Raw genomic sequence first — 14244 nt, 5'->3', positions numbered from 1 at the left:
CTAACATTTACAAAATACTCACTACCATTTAAAATACTCATACACATTTCAAAATTCTCGCTTCACGCATTCAAAATTCTGGCTACACATTTCAAAATGCTCACGCACATTTCGTCCCAGTCTTACCCTGGTCTGGCCTGCCCACGGTCGTCATTAGTTTACATCTACGAAATTGGTATTGAAAAGCTAATATAAATATACGTTTCCGATATTACTAAGCGGTTTGGTTCGCGTAAGGATATTTTGATGCTATTGTGGCGATGTATTGTCTGTGTTGAATTCGGCACATAGACAAATATATTGCCACAATAGCATAAGTATGCGATACGGTACATGAACTAGTAGTAATATTTCTTCCAGGGTTCTTGGTCTTGTTGAATAACAACGGTGGTCATACGATTACATAGTAATTGTATTTGTATTGGTGATATTCGACAATCATTGAACATGTGCACTTATTGAGCAGTGACTGGTGGTGAAGTTCTAAATTTATTGCGTCTACTCGAAATGAACTTTTCATTTTCTTTCGTTTCTTGCAACAAATTATAGCACTATGCAAATTTCTCTGGTTTCCTTGTTATTTTTGTAACGCATCACACAAAAATTACATACTGGCCTCTTGTTATTAAAGTACGTGTACGAAAAGCCACCGCAAATACATTTGCTGGCGATATGTAGATCGTCTACTAATGTTGTTGCCGACAGTCAGCAAAACCCTGGAAGAATTTCTGATTAGAGTTGAGCCATGCCATTATTCCAATGTCCCATTTTTTTGCCTTGTGAAATGCAATTAATATTTAATACTTACTTTATGATGTCATATCAGTTTCGTAGATGGAAACTGATGTGGGCAGTGATCAGGGTAAGACTGGGACGAATGTGCAGCTTTATTTGAAATGTGTAGCGAGAATTTTGAAATGTAGCGAGAATTTTGGAAATGTGTGTGAGTATTTTGAAAATGTGTAGTGAGTATTTTGAAATGTGTAGTGAGTATTTTGTAATGTGTGCAGTGAGTATTTTCAAATGTGTAGTGATATTTCTTAAATGTGTAGCGAGTATTTTCAAAATGTAGTGAGTATTTTGAAATGTAGCGAGTATTTTGAAATTGTAGTGAGTATTTTAAGGTATTATGATTTTGAGTGACGTTTTCTTATTGTTTGTTATGTTTTCTAAATTATTTTTCTGGTGACCCGTACCTACGGTGGCCGGTTAAAATAATTTAGAAAACATAACAAACAATAAGAAAACGTCACTCAAAATCATAATACACATTTCAAAATACTCACTACACATTTCAAAATACTTCACACATTTCAAAATACTCACACATTTGAAAATACTCTACACATTTGAAAATACTCACTACACATTTGAATACATTACATTAAAAATACTCATTACACATTTCAAAATACTCACTACACATTTCAAAATACATTACTACATTCGTAATTCTACACATTTCTTCTCCTACACATTTCAAAATACTCGCTACACATTCGTCCCAGTCTTACCCTGGTCTGGCCTGCCCACGGTCATCATTAGTTTCCATCTACGAAACTGACATGACATCATAAAGTAAGCATATTAAATATATAATTCCGCATTTCACAAGGCAAACAAAATGGGACATTGGGATAATAGCATGAAAATATTGGCTCAACTCTAATCAGAAATTCTTCCAGGGTTTTGCTGGACTTGGTCGGGCAACAACATTAGTAGACGATCTACATATCGCCAGCAAATGTATTTGCAGTGGCTTTCGACACATGTCCGTACTTTAATAGCAAAAATTTGAGTATATGAATTTGCATTCGCTATGTCGCGTACGTACTTGTGTGATGCGTTACAAAAATAACAAGGAAACCAAAGAGGAAATTTACACATAGTGCTATAATTTGTTGCACAAGAAACGCCAAAGAAAATGAAAAGTTCGGTAATTTCGAGTAAACGCAATAAATTTAGAACTTCAATACCAGTCACGTCAATAAGTGCATTAGTTAAACTAATGATTGTCGAATATCACCAATACAAATACAATTACATGTAATCTGTAGATTGACCACTCATGTTGTGTTGTCTAAACAAGACCAAGAAATCCCTGAAGAAATATTACTAATAGTTCATGTACGCGTATCGCATATTTTGATGCTATTGTGGCAATATGTTTGTCTATGTGCCGAATTCACACAGACAACATATCGCCACAATAGCATCAAAATATCCTTACGCGAACTGAACTGTTAGTAATATCGGAAACGTATATTTATATTAGCTTTCTGCCATCACTTCAATTTCGTAGATGTAAACTAATGACGACCGTGGGCAGGCCAGACCAGGGTAAGACTGGGACGAATGTGTAGTGAGTATTTTGAAATGTGTAGCGAGAATTTTGAAATGTGTAGCGAGAATTTTGAAATGTGTAGTGAGTATTTTGAAATGTGTAGTGAGTATTTTGTAATGTGTAGTGAGTATTTTGAAATGTGTAGCGAGTATTTTGAAATGTGTAGCGAGTATTTTGAAATGTGTAGCGAGTATTTTGAAATGTGTAGTGAGTATTTTGAAATGTGTAGTATGATTTTGAGTGATGTTTTCTTATTGTTTGTTATGTTTTCTAAATTATTTTGTCGTGACCCGTACCGGCCACCGTAAATTAGGCCGAGGTTCTTCCAAAAAAGCCATTATAAGCGATTGTTTTGTTTTTGTGCTAGGCTGTGCGTTATTATTTTACTTTGTTGTAAACTCAACTCCAAATCGGTGTGACGATATGACGTCAAAATAATTTCCGCTGACGCTTTCTGTGCCCACGCTGCTAAGCCTCAAAACAACTCAAATAGCGCACTTGAAGACGCGATTTTGTCAAAAATAAAATAGCTGATGTAAAAATTTCATAATATAGTAACCTTTGCATAAAAATGGAACTTTTAAGACCAACATTATTTTTGGGTGGAGTTTCCCTTTAAAGTTTATACCAAGTTTGAAATACACGCAAAGCCATGGGCGTCATTTGTCATTTATCCAGTCTTGCTAAGATTATTCAAAATATTTACAATTGTGCAGGCAACAAATTACAGAGGGAGCTGAACTTGTCAAATGTATATGGACATTTGTTAGTGTACAGGAACTTGGTCACATCCTCAAATATGACGATCAAAGCAATTAAGATATCAATGAAAGACGTTTTCTGTATAAGAATTGAAAGTAGCAGTTTTTTATAAATTATGTTATGGGAATGGGTATCACAGGATAGACATTACTTCGTTTAGTTCTTATGATATACTGAAATCTCCCATCAAAAGAACTTGCAATATGATTATACCAACAACCGGTTCTGATGAATGAATCAAGATGGTATTTTGATAAAGAGTATCTATACGATTGGCTGGCGCCTCGCATATTTCATATAGCAAATAATACATAGAAATTTTAACACAATACAATTTACAAAGGTTGTACAGGGTCCAAATTAACCAAAATTATGTGATGACAACATACTTACGTTGGTTGGCCTGAAAAATCCCGTCCAGGAGAAACCTTTCCACTGTGTAAAGTCAAACTGTAGCCAAACATAGAATCTTCCTTTCCCGAAAACACCTTTGCATTTGTAGTTTTTATGTCAATTTGCTCAATTTTATAACATAAGCAAAGTGTAAAAAAACCAAATATATATAATACGTTTAAAACAGACATTTGAATCGATTGACAACTTATAACACGCATATATTGATTAGAATTTGAAATAAAGTCACTGCAACATGATACACTTCGCTCGTTTGCTTTTAAGATAATGAGTTTTCGAGTAGTAGTAGTTTCGTATGGTCGTCACTCCTCCATGTATGTCTCATGAAGCCAGCTTGTGTCTCATCAAGCCAGCAGATGTTGGAGGTGTGGTTCTGAGAGTTCAACATCGGAGTTCGGAGACCGGGTTTGGATCATTCTTAGTTTTCCTTCAGTGAAGTACTTAAGCCATTGAGTTCTATAATAACTCGAGGGGCTAACTTTACTGGGGCGAGGATGCCAAAAAAATGGCGGCCAAAGGACGTATTTCCGCTGAAATGATCGCTTTGCAGAAAAATAATATTCTCGACCTCCCCCTGGTGTCTATAGCAGTGAACTCGACATTTGAATAACTGGAATGATAACCGAAGCCAAAAATTGAAGCCAAAAAAATATTTGTCGTCATCATTCGTCATCACACGTCAGGCTCTAGTCTCTCGCGTGTTCATTTTAATTTTTTTAAATCATTTGTCCCTTGGTAATGGTAGAGTTCGGATCTTGATCAGAGCGTAAAAATAACGAAATTTTTGGAATGAAAAGGTTCACGGAAAGTGAATCAAAATGATAAATCGAGAAGCAGGGTGAGGTGAACTTAGTCGATCTGCTTTTACGCTGCGGTTTTCCTTTAAAACATATCAAAGTCTTTAAGGATATTCAATTACTGATATCGAGATGACAGCCATTTAGTATTTCAAGCACTATCAAAATCGATGAAAGATACAATCGCTCTGTAAAAAGTAAAATGCGAGTTATAGACTCAACATATTTTATGAACCTGGATATTCAAGTTTCTTTTTTCTTCGGAAAAACAGATCTTTAAATCCATTGAAACGACGAAAAAAGACAAACACTGTCTGACACCGTTCGAAAATTTACCTTCCGACGAAAGAAAAATTTATGCTTGAATATTTTCTCGTCATATTTTCTTATTGTATTGCCTTTTTAGCATACAGTGTAATTTTCAGTTGGCTTTTCCTCATTACAAGTTGTAAGTTACAACGAACTCACTGTAGTAAAGTTTTAGCTGTAAAAAATAACCTTTTGCGAAGAGTTGGCCTAGTGTGTTGTTTGTCGTGATGTTGTTTATATGTTTATGCTTTTGCAGTTTGTATTCAAATTTATATTGGCCGTGTATGTTTGGCACTCAGGGGAATGAAACTGACGTACAAGCCGCGTGAATATTCGACTTTGAAGGACTGGAACTGACGTACAAACCGCGCAAGAGACTATGACTTTGGCTTCAACTTTTTATCTATAAAATGTATTGTAGTTATCATTCCAGATATATATATATGGAGTTCACTGGTCTATAGTAAATTATAAAGAGTTTTTCAAAAACAAACACGATATCACAGAATATGGATATCGTTAGTTCCATATTCTGTGACGATATCGTTAGTTCCATATTCTGTGACGAAGTCAAAATGTGCTACAACTTTACAAGTATTTGATGCACTTGCACTTCAGAACATCACAAAAAGGTTACTTAAAGTAATTTCTATACAATATTGTTTGTTTTCATTTACCAAACCTATGCAGACTTGAGTCTTTTTGAAATTTCATATTTAACTCAATTACAGAAAATCCGTAAATATCCAGGGGCCGGTTGTATAAAGCTCTTAACTACTTTTTAACTACACTTTTTGCAGTTAAAAAGTAGTTAAATTTAACCACGCGGTTAAGTCGGTTGTATAAAAAAGTAATTAGCGCTAACTGCAGTTAAAAGGTAGTTAAAGTTAACTATGCAATGGAGCATAGTTAACTTATCAAAACACAGTTAAATATGGCGGCTTAGCTTCTCAAAGACAATTATGGGCGAGATGTTGTTGATCAACAAGGTTTTACCTTGAGTTTTTAATCACAAATGTATCTTCCATGGCAAAGGCTTTTAGAATAAGAGCTTTATGGACGGTGTACTACATTCGTCAGTGCTGTTAACATCCCAAGTTTTGCTGACGAAAAACAGCCAACAATTTACCCACGTAACAAATCCCTTTTTACACAAAAGCAATTGGATTTGTAGTGTCTTTTTTTGCGTCCGGTATCTCTTTCAACTCATAAGCGAGACTCTCAATTGAGATAGAGCCACTTATTTAAAATTAGTGCACATAACTCGCTGACATTGTCTTACAAATACGTACAATTCGTTCAATGACAAAAAAAAAGAAATAAAGTTATTTGAGCAACGAATCCTATAGCCTTGGATGTATCAAATATTCAAATTGCGTGTTTTTCCCTATGCATTTTGCCTGATTGAATATGATATGCATCATACACTCATTGCTCAATGGATAATAAGCTAGATTATGTTAAAACAAAGAGGTACCAGTGGCGTGGTGGCAGGGGGGGCCAGGGCCCCCCTAGCTGTTGATTTTGGGGGGCGCTGAATTGAATACGAGTCATCAAGTTTTAAAAATGGGCTATAAAAAATCAAAAACGCATTTGAAACAGAACAGTTATTTTCGCAGTTATATATTCAGTGAATGAAGTTAATTGAGGGAATTAGGGAAGAAAGGAAGTAGACAGACCAAAATGAAACCTTGTAAGGGGGTCGATTAAAGAATAAGATATTGACGAGCATTCTATAATTAGATGTTTCGTTTGTGGCCACAACGCCTGCATGATTTGTCACGATGACTGTAGACAACATACATGCAGGGGAGAAACTAGAACGTTAATTGGGGGGGGGTGAATATCATATATTCAGCTTTGCCCTGTTGATTTCTATTGAATTTAACATCGCCAACAAAAGAAATCAACAGCAAGGCAGAGCTGAATATTTGAATATTTACACCACCCCCTAATTAGACTTCTAGTTTCGCCTATGCATACACGGCCAAATTGTCCTCTTAAGCAACAAGGCCTTAAATGTGTAATTTTTGCCTATCTTAATCAATGTTTTTGCTTCCCTCACAGACAGTAATCGTTACTGGCATTGTATCTTATTATTAATCCAAGCGTAATAATATATTTTTAAAATGACAGTAGTGCAGTCATCGGTAAATTGCTATCATAATGCATAGTCTAACATGAAGTAGCCCTTAATGATACCGCAGCATGTACTGCATTGTTTGTATTGTGTTATTTACATTTTCATCGTTACGACGATTCATTTGTCATTTTCAGTAGTAAAGCAAGTTATTATACGGTAAAACATTTTATATCACTTAAAGATTTATCCGCAGTTATCGAATGTGCATAACAGCATATATTTAATTGAAATTAAGATATTTTTTAAACAACAACATTTGAAGACCAATTAAATTAATGTCTCAAAATGCAAAACTATCATTTTGAGCAGATGTAATACAGATGTAATTCACACAACAAACATTTCATTTGATAATTCCATTTGTGTTGGGAAGCGTATTTTAATATTATTTAATGTACATCATGGATCATGGTGCAATGTTAAAGACTAACTGCAATGTCTAATTCTTTCAACACCACGAAGAGAAAAAGTCGGGTGCTGAGTATCGAAGATTAAAGAAAGCTAGACAAGAAGAATTTTCAAAACTTGGGGGTTTTGCTTGATTACTTTAAACCTATACAAAATGACCCACCATGCATTTTGTCACAAACAACAGAGGAGTTAGAATTAAAACTCAGGGAAACGCCAACATCAGTGAAGACCTTAAACAAGTGCATGCGCAAGAAACATCTGAGTCGACAGATGTAAACGATCAAGATGAGCATACTTTCAAATCAATCAAAAGCAATGATCCTGTTGGTGAATGCCCTGATATTGACAGCTTTGTCAATTCAAATGAACGTAAGGAAGGCGAAGGCATCTCAGAATCTGCTGAAAATAATTGAATCGAAATATTTCTATTGATACGAAAGAAAACACGTTTGACCCTGGGACAGTTGTTGATCTTAATCTCAGCATTAGCGAAAAAAGGCGTTTACTTAAAATGAATCCATGCCAACCATCCCAGTTTGTTTTGAAACAAAGGAGGATAGTACAAGGAGATCACACACTGCTATTGCTCCCAGCAGGTTTTTTTCCACGATGATGGAACAAGACGAAAATGGATTTCCTATTCACTAAGTGAAGACAGCTTGTTTTGCATACCATGCATTCTGTTTACAGATGTAACGTCTAGGGGGGAAAATATTCGGTCAAATCAAGGAAAAGCTTTTGCAAACATTGGTTTCTCCAAATGGAAAAGCAGTATATTAGAATTCTGGAGCATGAAAAATGCAATTCTCATCTAAACGCAAAAGTTGCAGAAGCTCTTTTCCTTCAAGAAAACTCAATATCGGATCAGTTTCATCACCAGGGGAAAATCGAGTCTGAAAGACGTAAAAAGAAAGTCGTTTTAAACAGTTTTGAAACGTGTGATAGATGTTATTATGTTTCTTGGAAGACAAGGGCTTTCCTTTAGGGGTCACTGTGAATCACTGACAAATTTCTATGTTAATACAGGAAACTTTTTGGAAACGCTTAAATTATTGTCAGAGTACGATCAACCAATCAATGAGCATCTTGAGAAAGTTCGTGATCACCAAGTGAAGCAATCGACAAAGGATGGTGGTAAACTGATGAAAAAGGAATCAAAGGACGTGGCTCATGGCTAACGTTTTGAGCAACGATATTCAAAATAAGTTAATCAATATCATTGGTAAAGAAATATCTTCTGTAATTGTACAAAAAATACGCAACTGCAAAGCATGGGCATTGATTGCTGATACAACACCCGATATAACTCATACAGAGCAATTGAGTATATGCGTAAGGCTTGTTAATGAAACTGGCGAGTGTTCTGAACACGTTTTGTCATGCCAAAAAGCAATTGGAACAACTGCACATGACCTATACACTGCTATTACAACAATATTACAATTGCATGGAGTTTCATTTGAAAACTTGTTGCCCAAACGTATGACGGAGCATCCACTATGAGCGGATGTTATAATGGTTTGCAGGCAATTATAAAAAGAGAAAATCGGAAACCACATCATCTTTGTTCACTGTTATGCGCATACGCTAAACTCGTCTTTCCGATTCAGCTTGTGTTGCTATTGATGTCACACTCTTTTGACTCTGAAAAACTGCACGTTCTCTTTAATAATTCTCATAAAGTACACGAATTGTTTCAATTTCAAAAGAATGAAACCTCAAAATTTTTTCGATTAAACGTCTTAGAAAAAGTTCGATGGAATGCAAGAGAATTTTGTCTAAACGTATTTCTTTTGAGGTTCGAGTGCATCATGCGAGTGCTCCAAAAAGTAGCTGAGGAAAGATCGTTCACTGAAAGTCAGCGAGCAACAGCAAATGGATTGCAAGCAGCTTTTGACAAAGCAATTTGTTGCGACTGCCTGTCTTTTCCAAGAAATTTTGGAATCTGACCTTTAAGTCGATATCTACAGAGCGTAAATGCTGACTTTGGAAAAGCAATGGATATGGTTGATAGCTCAATTTCTAGAATTCAAATCATACGTGACAAACCAGAAAAATCATTGAAATGTCCGATTCTTTTGCGTTAAAACGAATGGAGTTTTACACGCCTCGTGTCGACGACCAATGGACGGAGAACAAGCCAGAGATGATTTGGCAGATTCACCAAAAGCACAATGGAGGCGAGACATTTATTTTTTTAGTGCTAGATTCCATTCAATTTCAATGAAGAATAAATTTGAAAAGAATTCAACCATCTAATGAAATAATTTGATTTATTCGCACACAATTAATTTGACGAGCTCTCTAGCAAGTAAAGACATCTCAACGATTTCAATCTGCATTGAAAGCCTTTGTGATTTGTATAAAATAGATTCCAAGATGCGCTATTGAAGTTTCAAAAACATTTAAAAAACAATTGCACAGTTTGACACATCAGAAGTGACCAACACATGCACACATCTTTTGAAACAATTGACATGGTGATACACATCAGAAGAAAAAACATTTTCTACACATAAGAAGCAAACAAATAATTTCTACACATCAGAAGAAAACAATTGCACAGTTTCTACACATCAGAAGAAAACAATTGCACAGTTTCTACACATCAAAGAAAACAATTACAGTTTCTACACATCAGAGAAAACAAATACACAGTTTCTACAATCAGAAAACATACACATTTCTCACAACAGAAGAAAACAATTCACAGTTTCTACACATCAAGAAAGAAAAAACAGTTTCTACACATCAGAAGAAAACAATTGCACAGTTTCTACACATAAGAAAACAATTTCACAGTTTCTACACAAAGAAAGAATCACAGTTTTACACATCAGAAGAAAACAATTTCACAGTTTCTACACATCAGAAGAAAACAATTGCACAGTTTCTACACATCAGAAGAAAACAAATACACAGTTTCTACACATCAGAAGAAAAAAATTTCAGAAGAAAACAATTGCACAGTTTCAGAAAAAACAATTTCAGATGAAAACAATTGCACAGTTTCTACACAGAAGAAAAAACAACTACACATCAGAAGAAAACACAAAGAAAACATTACAAACAAACATTTGTGTTTTACACATTAGAAGAAAACAATTTCACAGTTTCTACACATTAGAAGAAAACAATTTCACAGTTTCTACACATCAGAAGAAAACAATTTCACAGTTTCTACACATCAGAAGAAAACAATTGCACAGTTTCTACACATCAGAAGAAAACAATTGCACAGTTTCTACACATCAGAAGAAAACAATTTTCACAGTTTCTACATACTTGCTGTAAAGCAGTGATGTCAGTTCGACTTGGATGACGAACTTTCGATGATAGTTTTGATAAAACGCCGTGCTGGCAGATGTTCTGTTGGATCTTGGTGACATCATAAATAAATCGTCATCATCAGGATCACTGGGGAACATGTGGGATGACGGGGATGACTTGTTGTTCTCTAAATTGTTCGCAATATTACAACAATGCACAAAATTCTTCGTCAACAGTGATTAAAATAAACAAAATCATGTGAACATTCACCATAAAGAAAAATATTTCCAGACTCCAAGAAATTTTTGCCAGATAGTATAAATATTGAACAAACAACATTACACGAAAATAATTTCATTCAAAGTTTTTTCCATTTCAGCATTATACTTTTGATAAAAACTGATGATGATGAAATCAAGATATTTACCCTTCATTTCAACTGGTTTCTTTTTTTCATTAACAGAGGATTTATTTTCCAATCTGTTTTCAGCATTGTATGTATCATTGATTTCCGGTCCTCTCTTTGATGGAATTTGTCTGGTGCCTCGCAAGACAGCCTGTAATCCATTCGTTATTCTTGAATGAAAAGCATCTTGGTTCTGCAATAATTCATTTTGATTGAATGAAGAAGTCGCGCATGCGTATTTGAACTATTTTGTAGATTAACTTTGGCCAATGAAAGTAAGCACAAGAAAATTACAGACTTGACTGTAGTTAAACTATAAAAAGTAGCATGAAAAAAGTAGGAAACAGTAATAGTTCTTGGAGAAATAGGAAAAAATTATTATTTGTGAATATCAAAATATATTGTCTCATATTACACAATGCACCATTAAGTCTAAAGATAGAAATTTAACAGAAATACAAATTGTTCAAAATTCCAACAATTTCCACTTAAATTATTCAAAATAGGCAATACATACGGGAAACTCAGGAGCGACAGATGACTTTAGTTGTTCTTTTGCCAGATAAACCATTTTTCTTTTAGGATCAAGCTAGAAAAATATTCAAAATACATTAAAACAAATTCACTTGAGCCGCCAACATCTCAGAGACAAAGTTAAAGTGGAACTATGATCTTCGTGTTTTCTTTCATTTAAGAAAATTTGACTGCGTGGTGTGACTGTAAAAAGAAAAAAATCAATTCGAGGGACTATTTATCTTTTTATGGAGGTTTAAAAATGTCATTTTTTATTTCCGTTTTGTTCCACGGCGTGTTTGAGAGCGTGACGTAGATAGGGTAAGCTGTTCACATCTTCAAGCATGTGTTTGAATAACAAATAGTTGGTGAAAGTGTTTTCTCCTTGAATTTCTAAGGCAATTATGACAAAAAGGTTCGTGGCAGTTGGCTGTAGCAATTTTCCAGACAAAAAAAAGGGGGTATTTCAGTTCATCTTATACCATTTTTTTGGCGATGAGCGTGTCGAAATTTCACCGGCCAAATCTCTCACGAAAGACGTTGATTTTATTGAAAAGCTGTCAAATAAACAAATAAATATCTCAAAACCCTACTAATTTAGCATTTTTTCTACAATATGGTGTTTTCATGAATATAGTAATGCATCCAAAATGATCCGATGATAACACTATAAAAAAGATTTCAAACACAAAATCGTCAGTAAAGTGAGTTGGTAATTTATTGTTAATACAACTCCATTAGTCCGTTAACAATTGTTACTGTAATGGGTTATGTCTTAATAAAGTGCACACAAAAATAAATAATAAGTGTTGTTACATTTTCTTCTTTTGCTGCATACCAACGATAAATAGACGTAGTCGACTAAATCCAAAGAGAGACCATCAGCAAATATACCATCCCAAAGGGTTAAAATATCTTCCATCGTAGTAAACTTACGACCATACAACAATCGTACCAATCGTCTCGAATAAATCAACCAGAAAAACGATATAAAGTCTACAAAGTCGTTCTCGATGCAAAGTACAATCTTAACACACTTTGCATTTTCTACGCCTTTTAATTCGTACCTTCTAAACAAACCCCGCCAAAGTTTTCTCAATACCGAAATTCTAACAATGTTACAATTGCAAATAGTCAGTTTCTTTGAGAATGGTGCAGTCCTTCTGTAGTAATTCAGACAAAATTGAAAGCTGCCCAATGTCTTTCATAATGGCTACGTCTTCAACAAACTCTATCGTCTCCATTCGTTTTGCTAATCCAGCATAGGTTGCTTTGTGCTTGTCTTTAGACTGTGAAAGTGTAGAAATGCTTCTACATAGCTGGATAATTTCTCCAAAAGATTTCACTGCACGAGACGAGGATGCAACCCATCTAGTTGTCAAAATTTTGTCGACTTTGCGCAGTTGGTTATCCAGTTCTGCAGCAATAATTTTTAGTTCTCTCTGCAATTTAGCAGACTGAGAATAAATTGCATAAATCTTACCAAAGAATCTATTGAGATTAAGGTAACTGTTTTAACTGGTTCAAACGAGTTTTGTCTTTCTTACATTCAGAAAAGTTTATTAGTTTGTTTAAGCAATTTTCCTAAAAATTATTCTTCAAATTATAAATCTTGGATTTCTTCCTTTGGAAATCTCCCAAACTTATTTCTTAAAATAAAATCCACGAACAATACCAACAGCCTCAATAAAGTCCGATAAAGCCCGTGATAAAGTCCCAAGTCCGATCAGCATAAAATCGAGAAGATGGCAACAATGTGCTACAGTCTGAATATGCTCAAATAGTTTAGCGAATAAACTATCATTCTGGTAAATATTTTTTTATCGTGCAAGCACCTTAGATGTTTTTTTTGATCCGTCCCTAGTTATGCACATTTAATAGTAAGCTCAATTTCCTTGTTTCTTTAAAATGTTACTGAACTCATGAAAAAGCTTAAAAGTTTAAACTTTTATTCGCGACTGTAGGTAGGTCATAGTGTGGTATGCTTTATTCAGTAGAATTTTAGTCTTACTTGTGACGTTTCTACTAATTAGTACCAACCATTCGTTTGATCTCGTTCTACTTGTCACTTGGTTTGAAGAGCGTTACTCATACAAAATTATTAGTTTTAACATACAATTATGAAATATTACAGCTTTTCGAATAAGGCAAATGTTTCACACACATACAACCATGTGCTGGAAATTATTGATTCATTGTACGAGTTTTACGTAAATAAAATTGTCAAGTAAGTCTGCCGTACAAACAGTGCATTAATTACCAATAATACAAATTAAAGAAGATAAAAATCCTAATTAACTTCAGTCTGTTGTGCTTCATCTGTTTGCGGAGGTGATATCTCCTTTGGAGGTCGATTTCGTTTAAAGAATCCAAGCTGAAATACATAAAATAACTTGTAATGTGAAATCTATTTTAAAAATCATTTGGCTACTAAACATTCCCCGGAGATGTTTGTGAGAACTTTCGAACAGGTGCAATTTAAAAGCCTGTGCAAACACAGTAAATATCTTATATTCCTTAAATGCTACATGCAGTGCACGAACAAAGATAAGACCTTTCCATGAGAAAGAAAATTAAGGAGTATAGCGTAGTCTTGTAGAGTGGTAAAAGAAATACTACTAACCATAACAACTATGTGACTGTGACAAACACGAATTACGCGACATCTACACATGAGTAAGTCGTGGTAAAAATTGATAAAACATAAATGGCCATCCTGACTTTAAAAAAAAAATTACGACTGCCAAAGAGTATTTTGGTAAAACACGACAATAGACACTCCGCAAATAGTAAACATAATTTAATCTAAACGTTCCGACAAATGTTACATGCCATCTTCAGTAGAAACTGTTTGCTTTTTGGCCTAAACTCCGCG

General features: G+C 34.6%; 2 protein-coding genes across 3 annotated transcripts in view; both read right to left on the bottom strand.

Moving 5' to 3' along the window:
* The window catches only part of LOC124440230, a 44355-nt gene extending 40575 nt beyond the window's left edge, over positions 1 to 3780 (bottom strand). For both annotated transcript variants that reach the window (XR_006946615.1, XM_046990556.1), the window contains exon 1: positions 3500 to 3780. Coding sequence is in view for 1 of the 2 variants with exons in the window: in XM_046990556.1 (XP_046846512.1) it covers positions 3500 to 3720 (221 nt within the window). In the remaining variant the exon portion in view is untranslated. The remainder of the gene's footprint in view (positions 1 to 3499) is intronic.
* A 6651-nt stretch (positions 3781 to 10431) lies between these two features.
* On the bottom strand, positions 10432 to 12663 carry LOC124440499. The gene is made up of 5 exons (XM_046990892.1): positions 12186 to 12663; positions 11852 to 11926; positions 11374 to 11445; positions 10878 to 11049; positions 10432 to 10637 (listed from the first exon to the last, which is right to left on the bottom strand). Exons 2-5 carry the CDS (start codon positions 11852 to 11854, stop codon positions 10432 to 10434), a joined length of 453 nt encoding a protein of 150 aa, XP_046846848.1. The 5' UTR covers positions 11855 to 11926; positions 12186 to 12663.
* Between the last annotated feature and the right edge of the window lie 1581 nt (positions 12664 to 14244).

This window comes from Xenia sp. Carnegie-2017, unplaced genomic scaffold, assembly GCF_021976095.1.
Source record: "Xenia sp. Carnegie-2017 unplaced genomic scaffold, XeniaSp_v1 HiC_scaffold_2, whole genome shotgun sequence".
In the NCBI taxonomy this organism is placed as follows: Eukaryota; Metazoa; Cnidaria; class Anthozoa; order Malacalcyonacea; family Xeniidae; genus Xenia; species Xenia sp. Carnegie-2017.
Note: the sequence above shows the minus strand (reverse complement) of the source record. Positions and strands in the feature narration are given on the sequence as shown.